This window comes from Setaria italica, chromosome V, assembly GCF_000263155.2.
Source record: "Setaria italica strain Yugu1 chromosome V, Setaria_italica_v2.0, whole genome shotgun sequence".
Lineage (NCBI taxonomy): Eukaryota > Viridiplantae > Streptophyta > Magnoliopsida > Poales > Poaceae > Setaria > Setaria italica.
Genome location: NC_028454.1, coordinates 241790 through 256434, shown reverse-complemented (window position 1 = coordinate 256434; position 14645 = coordinate 241790). Strand labels below are relative to the sequence as shown.

The 14645-nt window shown below is 41.4% G+C and overlaps 2 protein-coding genes across 2 annotated transcripts; both read right to left on the bottom strand.

Moving 5' to 3' along the window:
* Positions 1 to 1386: 1386 nt before the first annotated feature.
* On the bottom strand, positions 1387 to 4729 carry LOC101778270 (triose phosphate/phosphate translocator, chloroplastic). The gene is made up of 12 exons (XM_004967282.4): positions 4381 to 4729; positions 4210 to 4278; positions 4008 to 4073; positions 3769 to 3847; positions 3419 to 3539; positions 3225 to 3320; positions 2836 to 2948; positions 2660 to 2737; positions 2452 to 2568; positions 2095 to 2194; positions 1876 to 1976; positions 1387 to 1764 (listed from the first exon to the last, which is right to left on the bottom strand). The coding sequence occupies exons 1-12, from the start codon at positions 4638 to 4640 to the stop codon at positions 1747 to 1749; spliced, it is 1218 nt and encodes a 405-aa protein (XP_004967339.1). The 5' UTR covers positions 4641 to 4729; the 3' UTR covers positions 1387 to 1746.
* A 2683-nt stretch (positions 4730 to 7412) lies between these two features.
* Positions 7413 to 10698, bottom strand: LOC106804322 (uncharacterized mitochondrial protein AtMg00810-like). Its single transcript, XM_014805174.1, has 3 exons — positions 10561 to 10698; positions 8471 to 8484; positions 7413 to 8334 (listed from the first exon to the last, which is right to left on the bottom strand). The coding sequence occupies exons 1-3, from the start codon at positions 10696 to 10698 to the stop codon at positions 7413 to 7415; spliced, it is 1074 nt and encodes a 357-aa protein (XP_014660660.1).
* Between the last annotated feature and the right edge of the window lie 3947 nt (positions 10699 to 14645).

Below are 14645 nucleotides of genomic sequence, written 5' to 3'. Positions count from 1 at the left end.
GGTGGGAGTTGGGACGGCGCAGGAGTGGGCTGAGGCGGAGGCGCGAGCGCGGTGCGACGGAGGCGGGGCACCGGGCCGCTGGGCCGAAAGAGGAGAAATGGGCCGAAGGGAGAAAAGAGAAAGAGGGAAAAAGAAAATGTTTGAAAAAGGAAAACAAATATGATTTCAAAACTGAATTCAAATACAAATTTGAATTCAAGCAACCAAAAACAACGCACCAGCATGAATGCAACAATGAACTCCTATAATTCATTAATTTATTTTTGAAAAAGATTTAATTTTCTAAGAAAATTTAAATGCAACCTTAAAATCCTTAGAAGAGGCACTTACTTTCTAGCAAATTTTATTAAATTGCAAAAGTTGAAAATTAGGGTGTTACAATGACCGTTTGAGTTGAGTAAGGGAAAGAGTTAACATACGGATTTCACGCTGCCCCTCGCTTTTGTTGATAAACTATTGGCAAAATAGCCATCTTCGTTCCTCAACTTTAGCTCAAGGGTGAAGTTCGTTCCTCAACTTTAAAATTGACCAATTTAGTCCCTCAAATTTCACTTTTGGATCAAACTCGTCCTCAACTTTCAACCAGCCAATCTAGTCCCTCAAATTTATTTTTTTTGGTCAGACCCATCCCTCAAGAGCTCAAAATTTTTATATTTAAATATCTTAGTTATCTTGGTATACTTTTACGTGTACTCCAACTTTTTCTTCAGTAAGTCTCGGTAAATATAAAGATTTAGTTTGCCAAGAATAATTAGCCTTTAAGTCTGGCTAAGCATTCAGATTACCTCCATACGAGTTAGTAGGAAATTTTCTAAGAATAACTGGTCTAAACCAATGAGTACAGTGGACGGTTTGGCAAAAAGTAGTGACCCACAGTACCTGTTGCGCATAAAAAAGGTTGAGTTAAACACATAATCCACAATAGATACGTGTACAAGAATTGGTTATGGTAACTAATAGATAGTGCACATTATATATTGGAATACCAGTTGCGTATGAAAAGGTGGTGTAGTAAGAGTGAAATGTGTAGAAAAATGATATTTGAGAGACGAGTTTGACAAAAAAAAAAACGAAACATGGAGGACTAAATTGGTTTACTAAAAATTTGAGGGATGAGTTTGACCTGAAAACGAAACTTGAGGGATTACTAATTTAAAAGTTGGAGGACGAACTTAACCCTTGAGCCAAAATTGAGGGACGAATATGGCTATTTTGGCTAAACTATTCGCGGAACTATTTCAGGTTCTTATAGATGACCAAACCATGTGTAGATTTGTAGCAGGTTGACGTGCGTTCTCAAGGTAGTAAGCAGCTGAAACGAAACGTGTAGCAGGAATGCAGGATATGCGTTTGACAAGTGCAATCATAACCAGCATCCATCGGATCAGAGGCGAAACCCGTAGTCTACCCGGGACCAATTTTATTTAAGAACCCAAATATATATCCCTGCTAGTTCCACAAACAGAATTTACACAGTTATCACATACAAAACGAAAAGCCTTTCAAGTATGAGCGTTTATTTTCTACATATTCATGCTCACGCCACGATCATCTGTTCTGATGGTAAGAAGTAGATTGCTCTTCTTACCATCTTGCAATGCGCTGTTGTTCAACACCAGGTTGGGAACAAACAATTGACCAAATGACTCAAGGTGAAAACAAAACAAGGAAGTCATGATTGTCGACGATGTTGTCTCAGGAAGTACAACTCAGCCACCCGAGACCATATTAACAGTATTCACCTCATCACGCGCTCTTCTTTTTCTGGATTTAAGAAAACAGAAAGATGACACCAGTAGTCAGCAATGATGTGTGTCTCCACTGATATTCAGGTTTCAGGAGACCTAGTGATAACTGCTATAAATAAAAACTTACCCTTTTCTCCTCTTCAATCTTAGCCTTGATGTAAGAGTACATGGCCACACCAGCTATGGCAATGGATGTGCCAATACCAGTTTGTGTCGTGATTCTGTTGCCTGCTCAGTGCAGCGTTTAGCAATTGTTAGATAGGCTTAAGCACGTCAGACAGAACGGGGCAACAGGAAGACATATATGCACTGTTCATTACATGGAAAAGAAGAACTGTTCACTTACCAAAAACAATGATTGAAAAACCAATGACAAACACACGTTTCAACACATTGCCAACAGCGTGTGTCAGAGGAGCCACTCGCTCCAAAGTATTTGTAGCAACCTGTCATGCAATGAACCCACAATCGGATTACTAATAACGTATGAAAGACAGTTAAGTTCATAAAATTGCACGTCTATTTGGTAACATAACATCATAACCAAGTAATTGTAGACCAGCAAGTGCTGATTGTATCGCCCAGGAAATAAAATAAAGTGCAATATTATGACTTTGTGTGACGAGCCAGCTCAAAAACCAATGACAGATCATTCACATAAGAAGTGTTTCTATGATTTGCATGATATGGAGGAACCGGTTACCTGGTTATACAGATGGTAGAACAGTCCAACTAAGAAAAGGTCCGTAACAAACTTTTGCAGACCTACTTTTGCAATAGCATCATTAAATCCGTGCTGCATCAGTTTAGGCCCTTCAAACTGAACAGTTATGGAAACATACAAACAACATCATTAAATCTAATACATACGGATCCTTTTTACTACTTTGAGAGAATTTTATCGCACTTACCATCAGTGCAGGTGGAATGCAAACAATGAGAGAAATTATTGAGATGTAAGCATACACGTTGGTGCTATCCATGTCAGTCTGCAATGATGAAAATGATTAGTACAATAGTTAGGGCAAGAGTCCAAAACAAAGCAAATCATAGCTACCTAAGAGATTAAAACAAAAGAAGCACAAACCATAGCTTTCTTGGAGTAAATGCTCCTGTAAGTGAAGGAGATGTTAGATATCATGGCATTGATGAAGCCAGTCCAGTTGAATGAGAGCTCAGTGAGGGATGCCATTGAAACACCTGGTGATCTTAATGTGGTTAGAATGGTTGAACAAGAAAGATGTCTACTTAAACTGTAGCCAAGTGTCGAAAATCAAAACACAAAGGAAAGTAAAAGTTGGAATAGCAGTGTTCTTCAGCCCAGTGGAGAGGGGGGAAAAAGATATATGGGGGGGAAATAATGCACCATGAGATCAAGGTATTCTTATTATGCCATCTTGCATTTTACCTTGCAATAGATACTGTGATTAGCAACTTAAGTAGCAAAAAGTATCAGAGGATTGAATTGAAAATTACCAATGACAACAGGGGCAAGGGACAGCCACAGAGACAAGGGAACCTGCTGTCCAAGGATAAACTGAGTAGCGGCTGCGTTGAAGAAGGGCTCCAGAGCTGTATTGCGATTATGAAACATAAGAGCATGAGCATACAGAGCAGGAAAGGGTCAAGAAGAATCCACAGTGAAATATAAATGGGAAGAAAAGAAGAACCTTTAATAGTGTGGGCAAATGAGACTGCAACAGCAGCGAAGGAGACGTTGCTTGTGACATGACCAAGAGCATGGCACAGCGCCACTGGAAAGAGCAGCTTTAGGAGATTCGCATTGACAGGCTACAAAAAAGATGGTTTTGTGTTGGATTCATATATCATTGATTTCCACGAAAGATACATGGCCTCGGGATTAAGGGACTATGCACAAGCAACGGAACTAGTAATGAACACATTCATTTATTCCCATTAGGAGATTTTCACATAAAAGAAACCCTTTTATTAACAAGCTATAGTGCAGTAAGTAGTAGTAGGTCCCTAAAAGGAAAAACTATGGAGGGTGAGGTTGTACCGCACGCTTAGGGAGACCGAGACTCCAGCTGATGAGGCAGTATACGACACCCACTAAAAGATGGATCGCCGACACAAAGCTGCAAGGAGCAGTACGTACAGTTTTAATTTCCCTCCGTTTTAAATTCCTCGTTCCAAATTGTCGTTTTTCTAGGTGCATAGCTTTTGCTATACACTTAGATATATTGGAACGGATGGAGTAATAAGAGGAGAGTGCTGGGAAAGCGCAGTTTGACTTACTATGGGTAGGGGAAGTAGTTGTAGATCTTCTTGTTGAGGATGTTGAATATGACGTTGAGGAAGTACCTGCAGAAGAACAACGTTTTTCAAAAAAACAAGAAGAAGAAGAAGAACTTGTGCAAGGAGCTATCTTTCTTTGAACAAGCTAGCGACAAAGCAGCTGAGCTCTGAGAAGACGCAATGCACGCAACGTGAAACGTACCACATGAAGAAGAAGAAGCCGGTGACCAGGGCAGGGTACTTGCTGAGGAAACCAGCGGGCTTGGCCTCCCTGTGGCAAGCAATCATCTTTAGAAGAATCCGAGTTGTTGCAAGCAGGAACAGTACATGATTAATTCACAGTAACAACAATCAAGGGTGGGAAGGTAGTGACCCTGCGGAGGCGGCGGCGGGCGGGCGTGGGGTCTGCTTCCTGGCGGCCTGCGACGGGAACGGGAGGAGGGCGAGCGCCGGGCGGAGCTGGCGGCCCCAGACGAGGTGGCCGGCATCGGGAACGGCGGCGCACTTAAGCGGCGGGAGGTGCGACGAGGAGGCGAGCGCAGAGGGTGGTGGTGGCGCGGCTGCACGGCGGCGGAGGCTGAGGAGGCCAGCGACACCGGCGGCGCCGCCGGAGAGGGCGCCGAGCGCCGACATTGCTAGTCCTTTGCTATGCTGGGGTGGGGAGGCTGGGAAGTGGTGGGAAGGAGTGGCTGGTGGGGAGGACGGCGGGCTCCCTTGGGATGGGATAAGAAGAGGTTGCCGGTGAGGGGAGGGGAGGGAGTTGGGTTTGGTTGGCGGAGAAGCGCGCGGGGCGGATACTGGATAGATCAACCGCACCACACGACCACACCGCAGCTGCCGGTTACCGTCCACACCCACACCTGCTAGCTGCTAACAGCTTGCCTTGGCATTTGCCTTCCCAGCTGCTGCCTTGTGATTGTGAAGACGAGACGAGACCAGACAAGGGGATATTTTTGGCCAGACAAGGGGATACCAGCTGAGCGGAGTGAGGTTGTGAGGTACGAGGGGGAGGGAAAAGCAGTGAGTGGTCCGCAGCAGCCAAGCCAAGGCTAGGCATTGGCATTGCCATTGGCATGGCCCCTCCTTTCTCTTCTCTAAAGCTGAAAGTTGCAGCACATCCGTATTCATTCACAAAGGGATATGCCTCTTGTTTCAGCTATATTATATTATATTATAGATCGATCATTTTGGCAATTCTATATTATAATTTACTAGAAAAATCAGCTCAAACGAGGGAGGAGGGCCTCTGGTAATCTGGTGGTATGCCTGCCTGTACCCACCACCGGCCCACCGCCCTTGCAGCTTTTGAAGGCGGCCCAAGCCCAAGACCCTCATCAGTCAGATTAATAATTTGGGTGTCAACACTGGTAATCTGGAATCAGCAGAGGAAAATACAGTAGATGATTCCCACCATTCTAGCTAGAGGGGTTCCAGCTCAACATCCTAAAGTTTCCTCCCTTTTACTATTTATTACTGTATGTTACAGTTCCAGATGTGCTAGCGTGGCTTTTTCCCATCAAGAAAATTAAAGGGTAAAAAATTTACATCTAGTAATAATTGCATGCTTCATAATTAATATTTTCCAGAAGCACAAAATGTAATTAAAGTTTGCTGTTGTGAGGAAAGACCAGCTAGCTAGCTGAAAGTACAAAGTGAGATTCTTTTCTTTCTTCTTGGTAATGATTAGTACTGTGTGATTTGTCTCAATCATCACCTGATATCAGGATCCGATGACAACATATACAAACTCATCCACGATCAAGCAGGTAGTGGAAATTCTTTCATCATACCGAGTATAAATTAAAGTGCTTAATAATATATTGAAGAACGATGATCAAAAAGGTTATGACTAGCTAACAATAACAATATCTAGTGCTTGATTGCCCATCCGTCCTCCGTCCCAAATTATAGTTCGTTTTAGGTTTTTTATACTTATAAATTTTGTTATAAATAACAATATCTATGAATCCAAAACGAAGACGAATGGAATGATCAAATATATAGCTAGTGCTTGGTTGCTCATCCGGCGGGTGATCATCCAAAGACTGCCTGCCGAAAGAGTGAGCTGGGCACTTGATGCAATAATCAGAATGTGCAGGCAACCTTATTATACGTTCGCTTCTGCTGTAGTGTCGTTTCCTTTCTCAGTAGCAGACTAATTCAATTAATTTCATGTTCAATATAATGGAATAAGTACGTGCCGGCCGCATCAGAATAAGAAGACTATGGTATCTATATATTGTATTCTATGGTGAAGCATGCAGGCCCAGTGGTGATATATAGATGGTGCGCTAGTCGCTCATCACCTCAGCCGCCGTGCTTGACCTCTTTATTTGTTTCAATTCACACGTTACGTATCCAGTAGCTAGCTGCTCCGTCAGTTTGAAATATAAGGTGTTTTAAATTTGATCAAATTTATAAATAATAGTATTAACATCTAATACATAGAATAAGTAAATTATGAAAATATTTTCATAATAGATCTAATTATGTCCATTTGACATCCTAAATATTATTACTATTTTATATAAATTTAGTTAAACTTAAAACCATTAAAACCGTTTGACTTAAGACAAGCTAAAATACCTTGTTATTTCGGAACAGGGGAGTATGTGCCAATATTGGGAAGTGGACAAAGGTTCGGCAGGCCAGGCCAGGCCCGATATGATCTACTTGTGTTGATGGATAATTAATGGAGTTGATCATGTCTCTCTCTCTGTGTCTATATATATACGTATGTATGTATGTATAATACACCACAGCGCAGATAATTAATTGGTGATGAGGGATGAAAGCAGGGCATAATTCTTTATTTGTTCCCCTTAATTAATTAGCATGTAGATGAAATGAAACACAGTGGACAAATATTATAGAGATTGCTAGCAATTTAGGCGTAGTGCCACTAAATTGATAGATGGTGATGGCCACCACCAGATGCATGTGCGAGACGAACTGCACCCCGACTGGATGATCGAGTAGCATCTAGCCTGCTGCAACAATGCCTTGTTGATTGTATTCTTCAGTTCAATGGAGGGATCGGATCGGATCGAGTAGCCACAAAGAAAGCATATACACACTACTTTGCATCAATTGGCAGCCAAGTCAATCAATCGGGGTCCTAATTAATTATTATGCCCCCCACTTCTTGCTGACCAGACCAGACCACCTACTCAGCTACTAATGTTGGGCGCGATGGGTGTAAGATTGATTGGAACGGCTTACGGGCACCGGCATATTCATTATATATCCCTAGAAACAATATTCAGTAGGATAAGATACAAGTTCAGTAGGATAAGATATAAGGATTACACCATATAGGACTCTAAGTCCTAGATGCATACCATGATATGTTCGAACCTATTACACGTTTACTTCTACATCCCCCTCAATCTAAACGTGAAAAAGTTAGTCACTTGAAACGTTGAGATTGCGATGAAACTCAACAAGATGGTGTACTGGTATGGACTTTGTAAAGCCGTCAGCAACCTGATCATGGGAAGAAATAATACGAACATCTAATTGCTTTTTAGCAACTCGTTCCCTCACAAAATGGTAATCTACTTCGATATGCTTAGTTCGAGCATGAAAGACCGGATTAGTAGATAAATAGGTTGCACCAATGTTGTCACACCAAAGAATATGCACCTTGTGTTGTGATATTCCTAATTCATCTAGAAGAGATTGAACCCACATAATTTCTGTCGTAGCATTGAGTAAAGCTTTGTACTCAACATCAGTACTGGACCTAGAGACAATAGCCTGCTTCTTCGCTTGCCAAGATATAAGATTAGCACCAAAGAACACTCCAAAACCTCCTGTAGATTTGCGATCATCAGAGCAACCAGCCCAATCAGCATCCGAGAAGGCACTAATGACATTGGAGGACTGAACAAACTTCAAAACATAGCTGATAGTCCCACTAATATACCGAAGAATATGCTTGACTGCAAAGTAATGAACTAAAGTTAGACAATGGAAATACTGGCAAACCTTATTAAATGCAAAAGCGATATCTGGCCGTGTTAAGGTAAGGTATTGTAAGCCACCAACAATGTTTCTATAGCGAGTAGCAGTCTCAAGATCCAGAGGATCACCAACATCAACCTGAAGTTTCTCGGAAACTGCCATAGGAGTATGCATCGGCTTACAATCCTTTAGACCAGCCTCAAAAATCAAATCTTTAGCATACTTGGACTGTGTCAACAAGAGCTCACCAGAACTAGCCGTCACCTCAATGCCCAAGAAATAATGCAAAGGGCCAAGATCTTTTAAAGCAAAATCATCCCGGAAATGGTTCAGGAGCCAATCAATAGCCAAATCATCGAAGCTAACCACAATTATGTCATCAACATAGACAAGAAAATAGACAACGTTCGTACCATGTTAAAAAAAAGAAAAGAGACGTATCAACCTTTGACACATGAAAGCCAAGTTCCTGCAACTTATTGCTCAATCGAGAATACTAGGCCCTCTGAGCCTGTTTTTAGACCATAAAGAGACTGGTCAAGTTTGCACACATAAGTGGCAAAGTTTTTATTTGTATAACCAAGAGGTTGCTTTATGTAAACGTCCTCCGCCAGAACACCATGTAGAAACGCGTTTTGAATGTCTAGTTGTCATATGCTCCAGTTATTACTCATAGCCATAGACAAAATAAGACGAATGATGGTAGCCTTGACAACGGGATTGAATGTGTCCTCATAATCCAAACCATACCGTTATTTAAAACCTTTGGCAACCAGGTGAGCTTTGTAGTGATCAATCATACCATCAGCATGATGTTTGATCTTATAGACCCATTTGCAATCAACAACATTGTGAGCTAAATCTGGAGGAACAAGGTGCCAAGTATGATTCCACATAAGAGCATCAAATTCTATATCCATTGCGGTTTTCCAATCATTAGACTGAAGAGCATTATGTAGAGAGGCCAGTTCACGTACCTCACTAAGCAACACATACTGAATATTTCCATTAGTAGGGATTTGGGTTTGCGAATATTATTTTGCAAGCGAGTTGTAGGTCTTTGTGGAGAGGCCCTGATGGGGCCATGAATTGATCTCGCTGGACCAGGCGGAGGAGGAGGAAGATGCCGAGCACCAGACGAGGCAGCAGAAGCATCAGGCACAACAGAACCTATCGACGGCATATCAGATCCATGTGACCCAAGCAGCGGCAAAGAAGGCACCGTAGAAGATCCCGGTAGCATGTCAGATGCGGGCAGAGGTGAAAATCGAGGCGCAGGTGGAGGGACAGGTGGCACAAAGGTAGAGGCGGACACCGAATCTGTCGATGACGGCGCTTGCACAGGTGAATTAGCCTCGGGATTGGCGTCAGGATCAGCTTCAGTAGTCGTGCCAATGTTGTCTTCTAGCCTAGAAGAGAAAGCGCATCGCCTAGAATGAAATTGAAGTTTGTGCTTATTGTAGGGATGAAGGTTAGGCCAACAAGCACAACCGAACACACGAAGAAAGGAATAATTAGGTGTCTCACCATATAGACGTGTCAAGGGGGTGGAAAAATCAATGACACGACTTGGGTTCGGTTAATGAGATATGTGGCGGTAAGAAAGGCTTCGTCCCAAAACTTAAGTGGCATAGATGCTTGAGCTAAAAGAGCTAAGCCAACCTCAATGATATGCCCATGTTTACGTTCAGCGGAACCGTTTTGTTGATGGGCATGAGGACAAGACACGTGATGGGTAATACCAACTTTTTGAAAGGAGTTTAATCATTGATATTCACCACCCCAATCAGTTTGTATGGTCAAAGTTTTACAATTATATAAGCGTTCAACATTTTGTTGAAAATTAATAAACATTGAAACACATCTAATCGATTTTTTAGGAGGAAAATCCATATAAATTTACTGAAATCATCATTAAAACTTACATAGTATTGATAATGACCAACTGACTTGGGTGCAGGCCCAGACATAAGAGAACACTAATTGCAAAGAAAAACTAGACACACTATCAGACCTTAGGTAAGGTAACTGATGACTCTTAGCTTGTTGACAAGCATCACAAATAGACTCATTAGAGTTTTCATGGAATGACAAATTATGATACCTAAGGACACGACTAACAATGGAAGATGAATGATGTCCTAGACGATAATGCCTCCTTAACACAAAAAAAGAAGGATAAAACTCAATAAAGACATCGTTGTCAGTGGCAAATTGATGAACAAAGATCAAATTCTTTTGTATCGCAGGAACATGAAGAACTTTATTAAAGGAAAAATCACGATTGGGGGTATGAAAAATAGTTTGACCAACAAGGCTGATATTCATACCTTTACCATTGGCTGCATGGATCCGGTCCTGTCCGTTATACTTCTCCCTTGCCGTCAGCTTCTCAAGATCATTGGTTATGTGATCTATAGATCTAGAATCAAAATACCAATTTGTGTCAACTCCATACGAGGGAACAGCAGACGAGGCCGACTTCTGTGATCCGGCTTTAATTGGTTTCTAACCACCATCACGAGGAGCAATATACTTCTTGTTGAATATGTACCAACAATCATGGACTATGTCCCATATCTCTCACAAAGCTAACAGAGAAGGCCTTCATCAGAATCAGGAGTGCTTGAGGAACCTTGACGACCACCATATGGCCCTGGAGCACCACGACCAGAGAAGATGCCGCGTCTGTGACCCCAGGCACCACCACCATGTTCACGGCCATGGGACATAGCATTGGCCGATGAGTAGAAGCGTCCCTCATATGCATGTTGTTGATTCAGCCGAGCTTCATAGGAGAGGAGTTGTGCATAGAGATTGCTCAGGGACAGGTTGTTTTTAATAGATACCGAAGAAACAAACGGATTATAATCTGGATGCAATGAGATCTTCATCATCAACTTTCTTTCTTGCTGCCGCCATCTCATCAGCAATAGCCTTTATCTTGATGTAATTCTCCTTTCTTCTCCTGAGCTAACTGAGATCGGAGCTGCAAAATCTTGGAGCGAGATTGGGACGAGAACATCTCTGTGACGGCCGTCCACACATCAGCAGGGTGTTCCAGAGAAAAAACTTGGACCAGGATTTCCCTAGTCATGGAAGATAGCAGATACGAGAGGAGCTGCTGATCTTGAGTAATCCAAATGACATATGTTGAGTTCTCAACTTCTTCGACGGCTTTGTGTGGCTTCTCAACACGAAGAATCGCAGGAGGCTGAACTGTCGAGCCATCCAAAATGCCAATCAGGCGAGCTGCACGGATGGCAGGAAGAACTTGTGCTCGCCGCACAAGAAAATTGTCCCGGGTGAGTTTCTCCGAGACAGCAATGTTGAACATCGAAGCCGTCGTCGAGCTTGTTGACGCCATGAACATCGTCAATAGAAAAAAAACACACCCAACTGGACGTATTCTCGAAAGAGGTGGCTCTTATACCATGTAAGATTGATCGGAACGGCTTACCCCATAGGGGCACCGGCATGTTCATTATATATCCGTGGAAACAATGTCCATATAGGGTAAGATACAAGGATTACACCGTATATGACTCTAAGTTCTAGATGCATACAATGACATCTCCGAACCTATTACATGTTTACTTCTACAATGGGCACCTCCCTCCACTAATGTAAGCCCACATACATACATACATACATACATACATACATACATACATATATATATATATATATATATATATATATATATTTTCAATCCTCGTCATATACTAATAATAATATTACTATTCATCTTGACTTTTCTAGATGCACGCATTTTGATATGCACCTAGATATATACTTATGTTCAGATACATAGTAAAAATGGTGTATCTAGATAAGTCAAAATGAATAGTAATATAGGAAGGGAGAAGTATATATTTGCTTAGAATTAAGGTACAAGCATTTTGATTTCATCACTCATTTGATCATCTCTTCTCTTCCATTTTGATATCTGGAGGATCTATATATGGACTAGTACGTAGAGTTGTTCCCTGCTTGTGGTTAACGTTAACCAACCAAAATATATCTCTTCCAGGGATGCATCTTTCCAGCCCATCTGAATAATCGGCCGACTTTACCACATGCATGATCTTCACAAAAGGGAAAAAGGCGCAACCAGAGCGGATGTATAATTTATCGATCCTGCTTTCACATGGCCGGCGGCCGGATTAATCATATTTGTTAATGCCGCATGGCCTGTCTCATTTCTGTAGATGTTTTATTTATTAAAAAACAAACTACATGCATATATGCTACCGTATCGTATTGATCCAAAAGTCAAAACGAACCTGCAATTTGGGACGACGAGAGTAACCTCTTTCCGACCGGAAGGAACTTATGGACGGACATGTGCAGAAGAATCGAAATCGTTGGGGGCAAATATTCCAGCAATCATCGCCGCCATCACCGTACCTAGCTAGCTTGCTTAATATATTCCTCTGCCGCTGCTAGTATTATATATTTTTCGTTGCTGCAACTAGTGTATATATACAAGCTAAAGTAGTCGTAAGTATATACATATATACGGATCGGAGCCATGTGCAGGTACGGAACGGGTAGTGTATGTACGGAATGCATGCATGTATCCGCCCACCCTCAGCACCGCCGGCCGCCTAATAATAATTATAAGATGCGTTGCAGCAAATGATAGGATCTCCAAGCAAATTTAGTTTGGTGGATATGCATGCATGCTCCTGCCTGTTGTGTTGGTGTATCATCATCTGTCCGTCTCCAGTATGTTGTTTTCAACAGTGAGCAGACACCATGGCGAGATGCGATTTGCCTCCTGCAAAGGCTGCAATGCTGCATGTTATATACCTCTGTTGATTTAATTTGGCGCTACATTTTCAACGTACTGCCACCAGTGGAAAATGGAGCCGGTGGGTAAGCCTTGTATTTGTCGAAAAACCAACCAAGACTAATCATTCGAACTAAAGGTCCTCCTCTTCAGTTTCGGGGATCTTCATCGGGACTAAAGACTTACCAACCGGAACTAATGCAGGCGCATGCACGTGACCCCTATTACCAACCGAGACTGAAGAAATTTTTTATTTTTACCCTGAATTTTTTTCCATATTAATGCTAATTGTTACTTTACAGACACGTATACGTATACGTATACATCCTTAGCGTGCACTACTTACACGTATACGCTCGTATTGTATGCATGTTGTGTATATATTTCATGATAATATATGCATAATATTAATTATAACTACTTTACATACAATTCTTAGTATATTATACACATCAAACTAGTATTTATACAATTACTATATATACAATAATTTGTCCTCTTCATTCTTAGGATCCTCCGGTCATGGTGTTGCTCGGTTCGGCTATTGAATGTCCATCGTAATAAAATTCTCCTTTGGGATTTATCACCTCGTCCACCAGAAATCCCATGAAAGCTTCTTGGATTGCCAAAAGCCTATCCTTCTCCAAGAGTTCTTCTCTAATCCGCAACATCTGTAATTTGGAACTATGTCAATGTTACACCAACAATTAAATATAAGGAGCTAGAAAATAATTAATTATTAATAGGTTTATTTTATGTATAGCTATATTGTACGATATCACTTTGTCCCTGACGAAATGGTACATGTGCTCACAGATGTAGTATCCACATAAATTATTCCCTTGTTCCTGTCTCAAGCACTTTAGTGGGAAAAAACAAGTTACGAAATATTCGTGTTATAGAATGTACAAAATGTGCAAACTTCATACGTACCAGGAACGTTGTACTGAATGTAAGTTTTTCTTTAAATTCACCACGATGAGTCTTGCGGAATCGTTTCCATGCGCTGCAAATTAAAATAATGAATGATATAGTGCTAGGTGAAAATTTAGGAAACAAACTTTTGTATAAAGATAAAGGTTTAGAATTATTACAAGTTAAACATATCTTGAATGTCTTGGTACTCGTCCTTTGGTTTCCTCAACGAATCAAGCACAATAATGTTGCTTTGATCAATCATAATTATAAGGAGAATCCAGTGAAAACTACATACATAAATGTTCCTATTAGAACTAACTAACATTAATTAGGTAAGGAAAAGGAAAACAAAAAATAGATGGTACCCACACTTACTTAAAGTTGTAAGACAGTAGTATGTATTGCTTGTAATTCTGTTGCTCCAAGAATTTGTATGTTCGTTCCAATGTATCCTTTGGTTGATCCCGAATCTGATGTTGGTTAACAAGCGCTGGTACGATACCTCAATCGATTAGGTCTTGTTCCATCTTTCTCAATTTGGGAATTGCACTCCTGCAACCACCTTGCCCTAGACGATGATGGTATTTCTTCTTCTGGGCATTGCCTGAGTTGACATGAACCTTGTTCGCACTACCTTCACTCCTCTTGTATTCTAGAAATGAGTTCCAGTGATCGCTTAACTTTGGTCAGTCATTAAAATCTAGAGTTCGTCCCTTCTTGATATAGTTGGCATCCAGATTCTTCTTGAAGGTCTGGAATAGGGTTGTCATCTTCTTGAGCGTCCAGTCTTTAACAACTTTTTCGTCGACGCCGTCAGGAAGTGTGAAGTGTTTCTTGACATCTTCCCACAACATAACATACCCTTCCATTCTCGAATGTTGATGGGTATGTTGTCCCTTACAATAGCCCCGCATTGACTCAAGAACTTTCTAGCAACTTTTTAGGAGCAATTGGCTGGC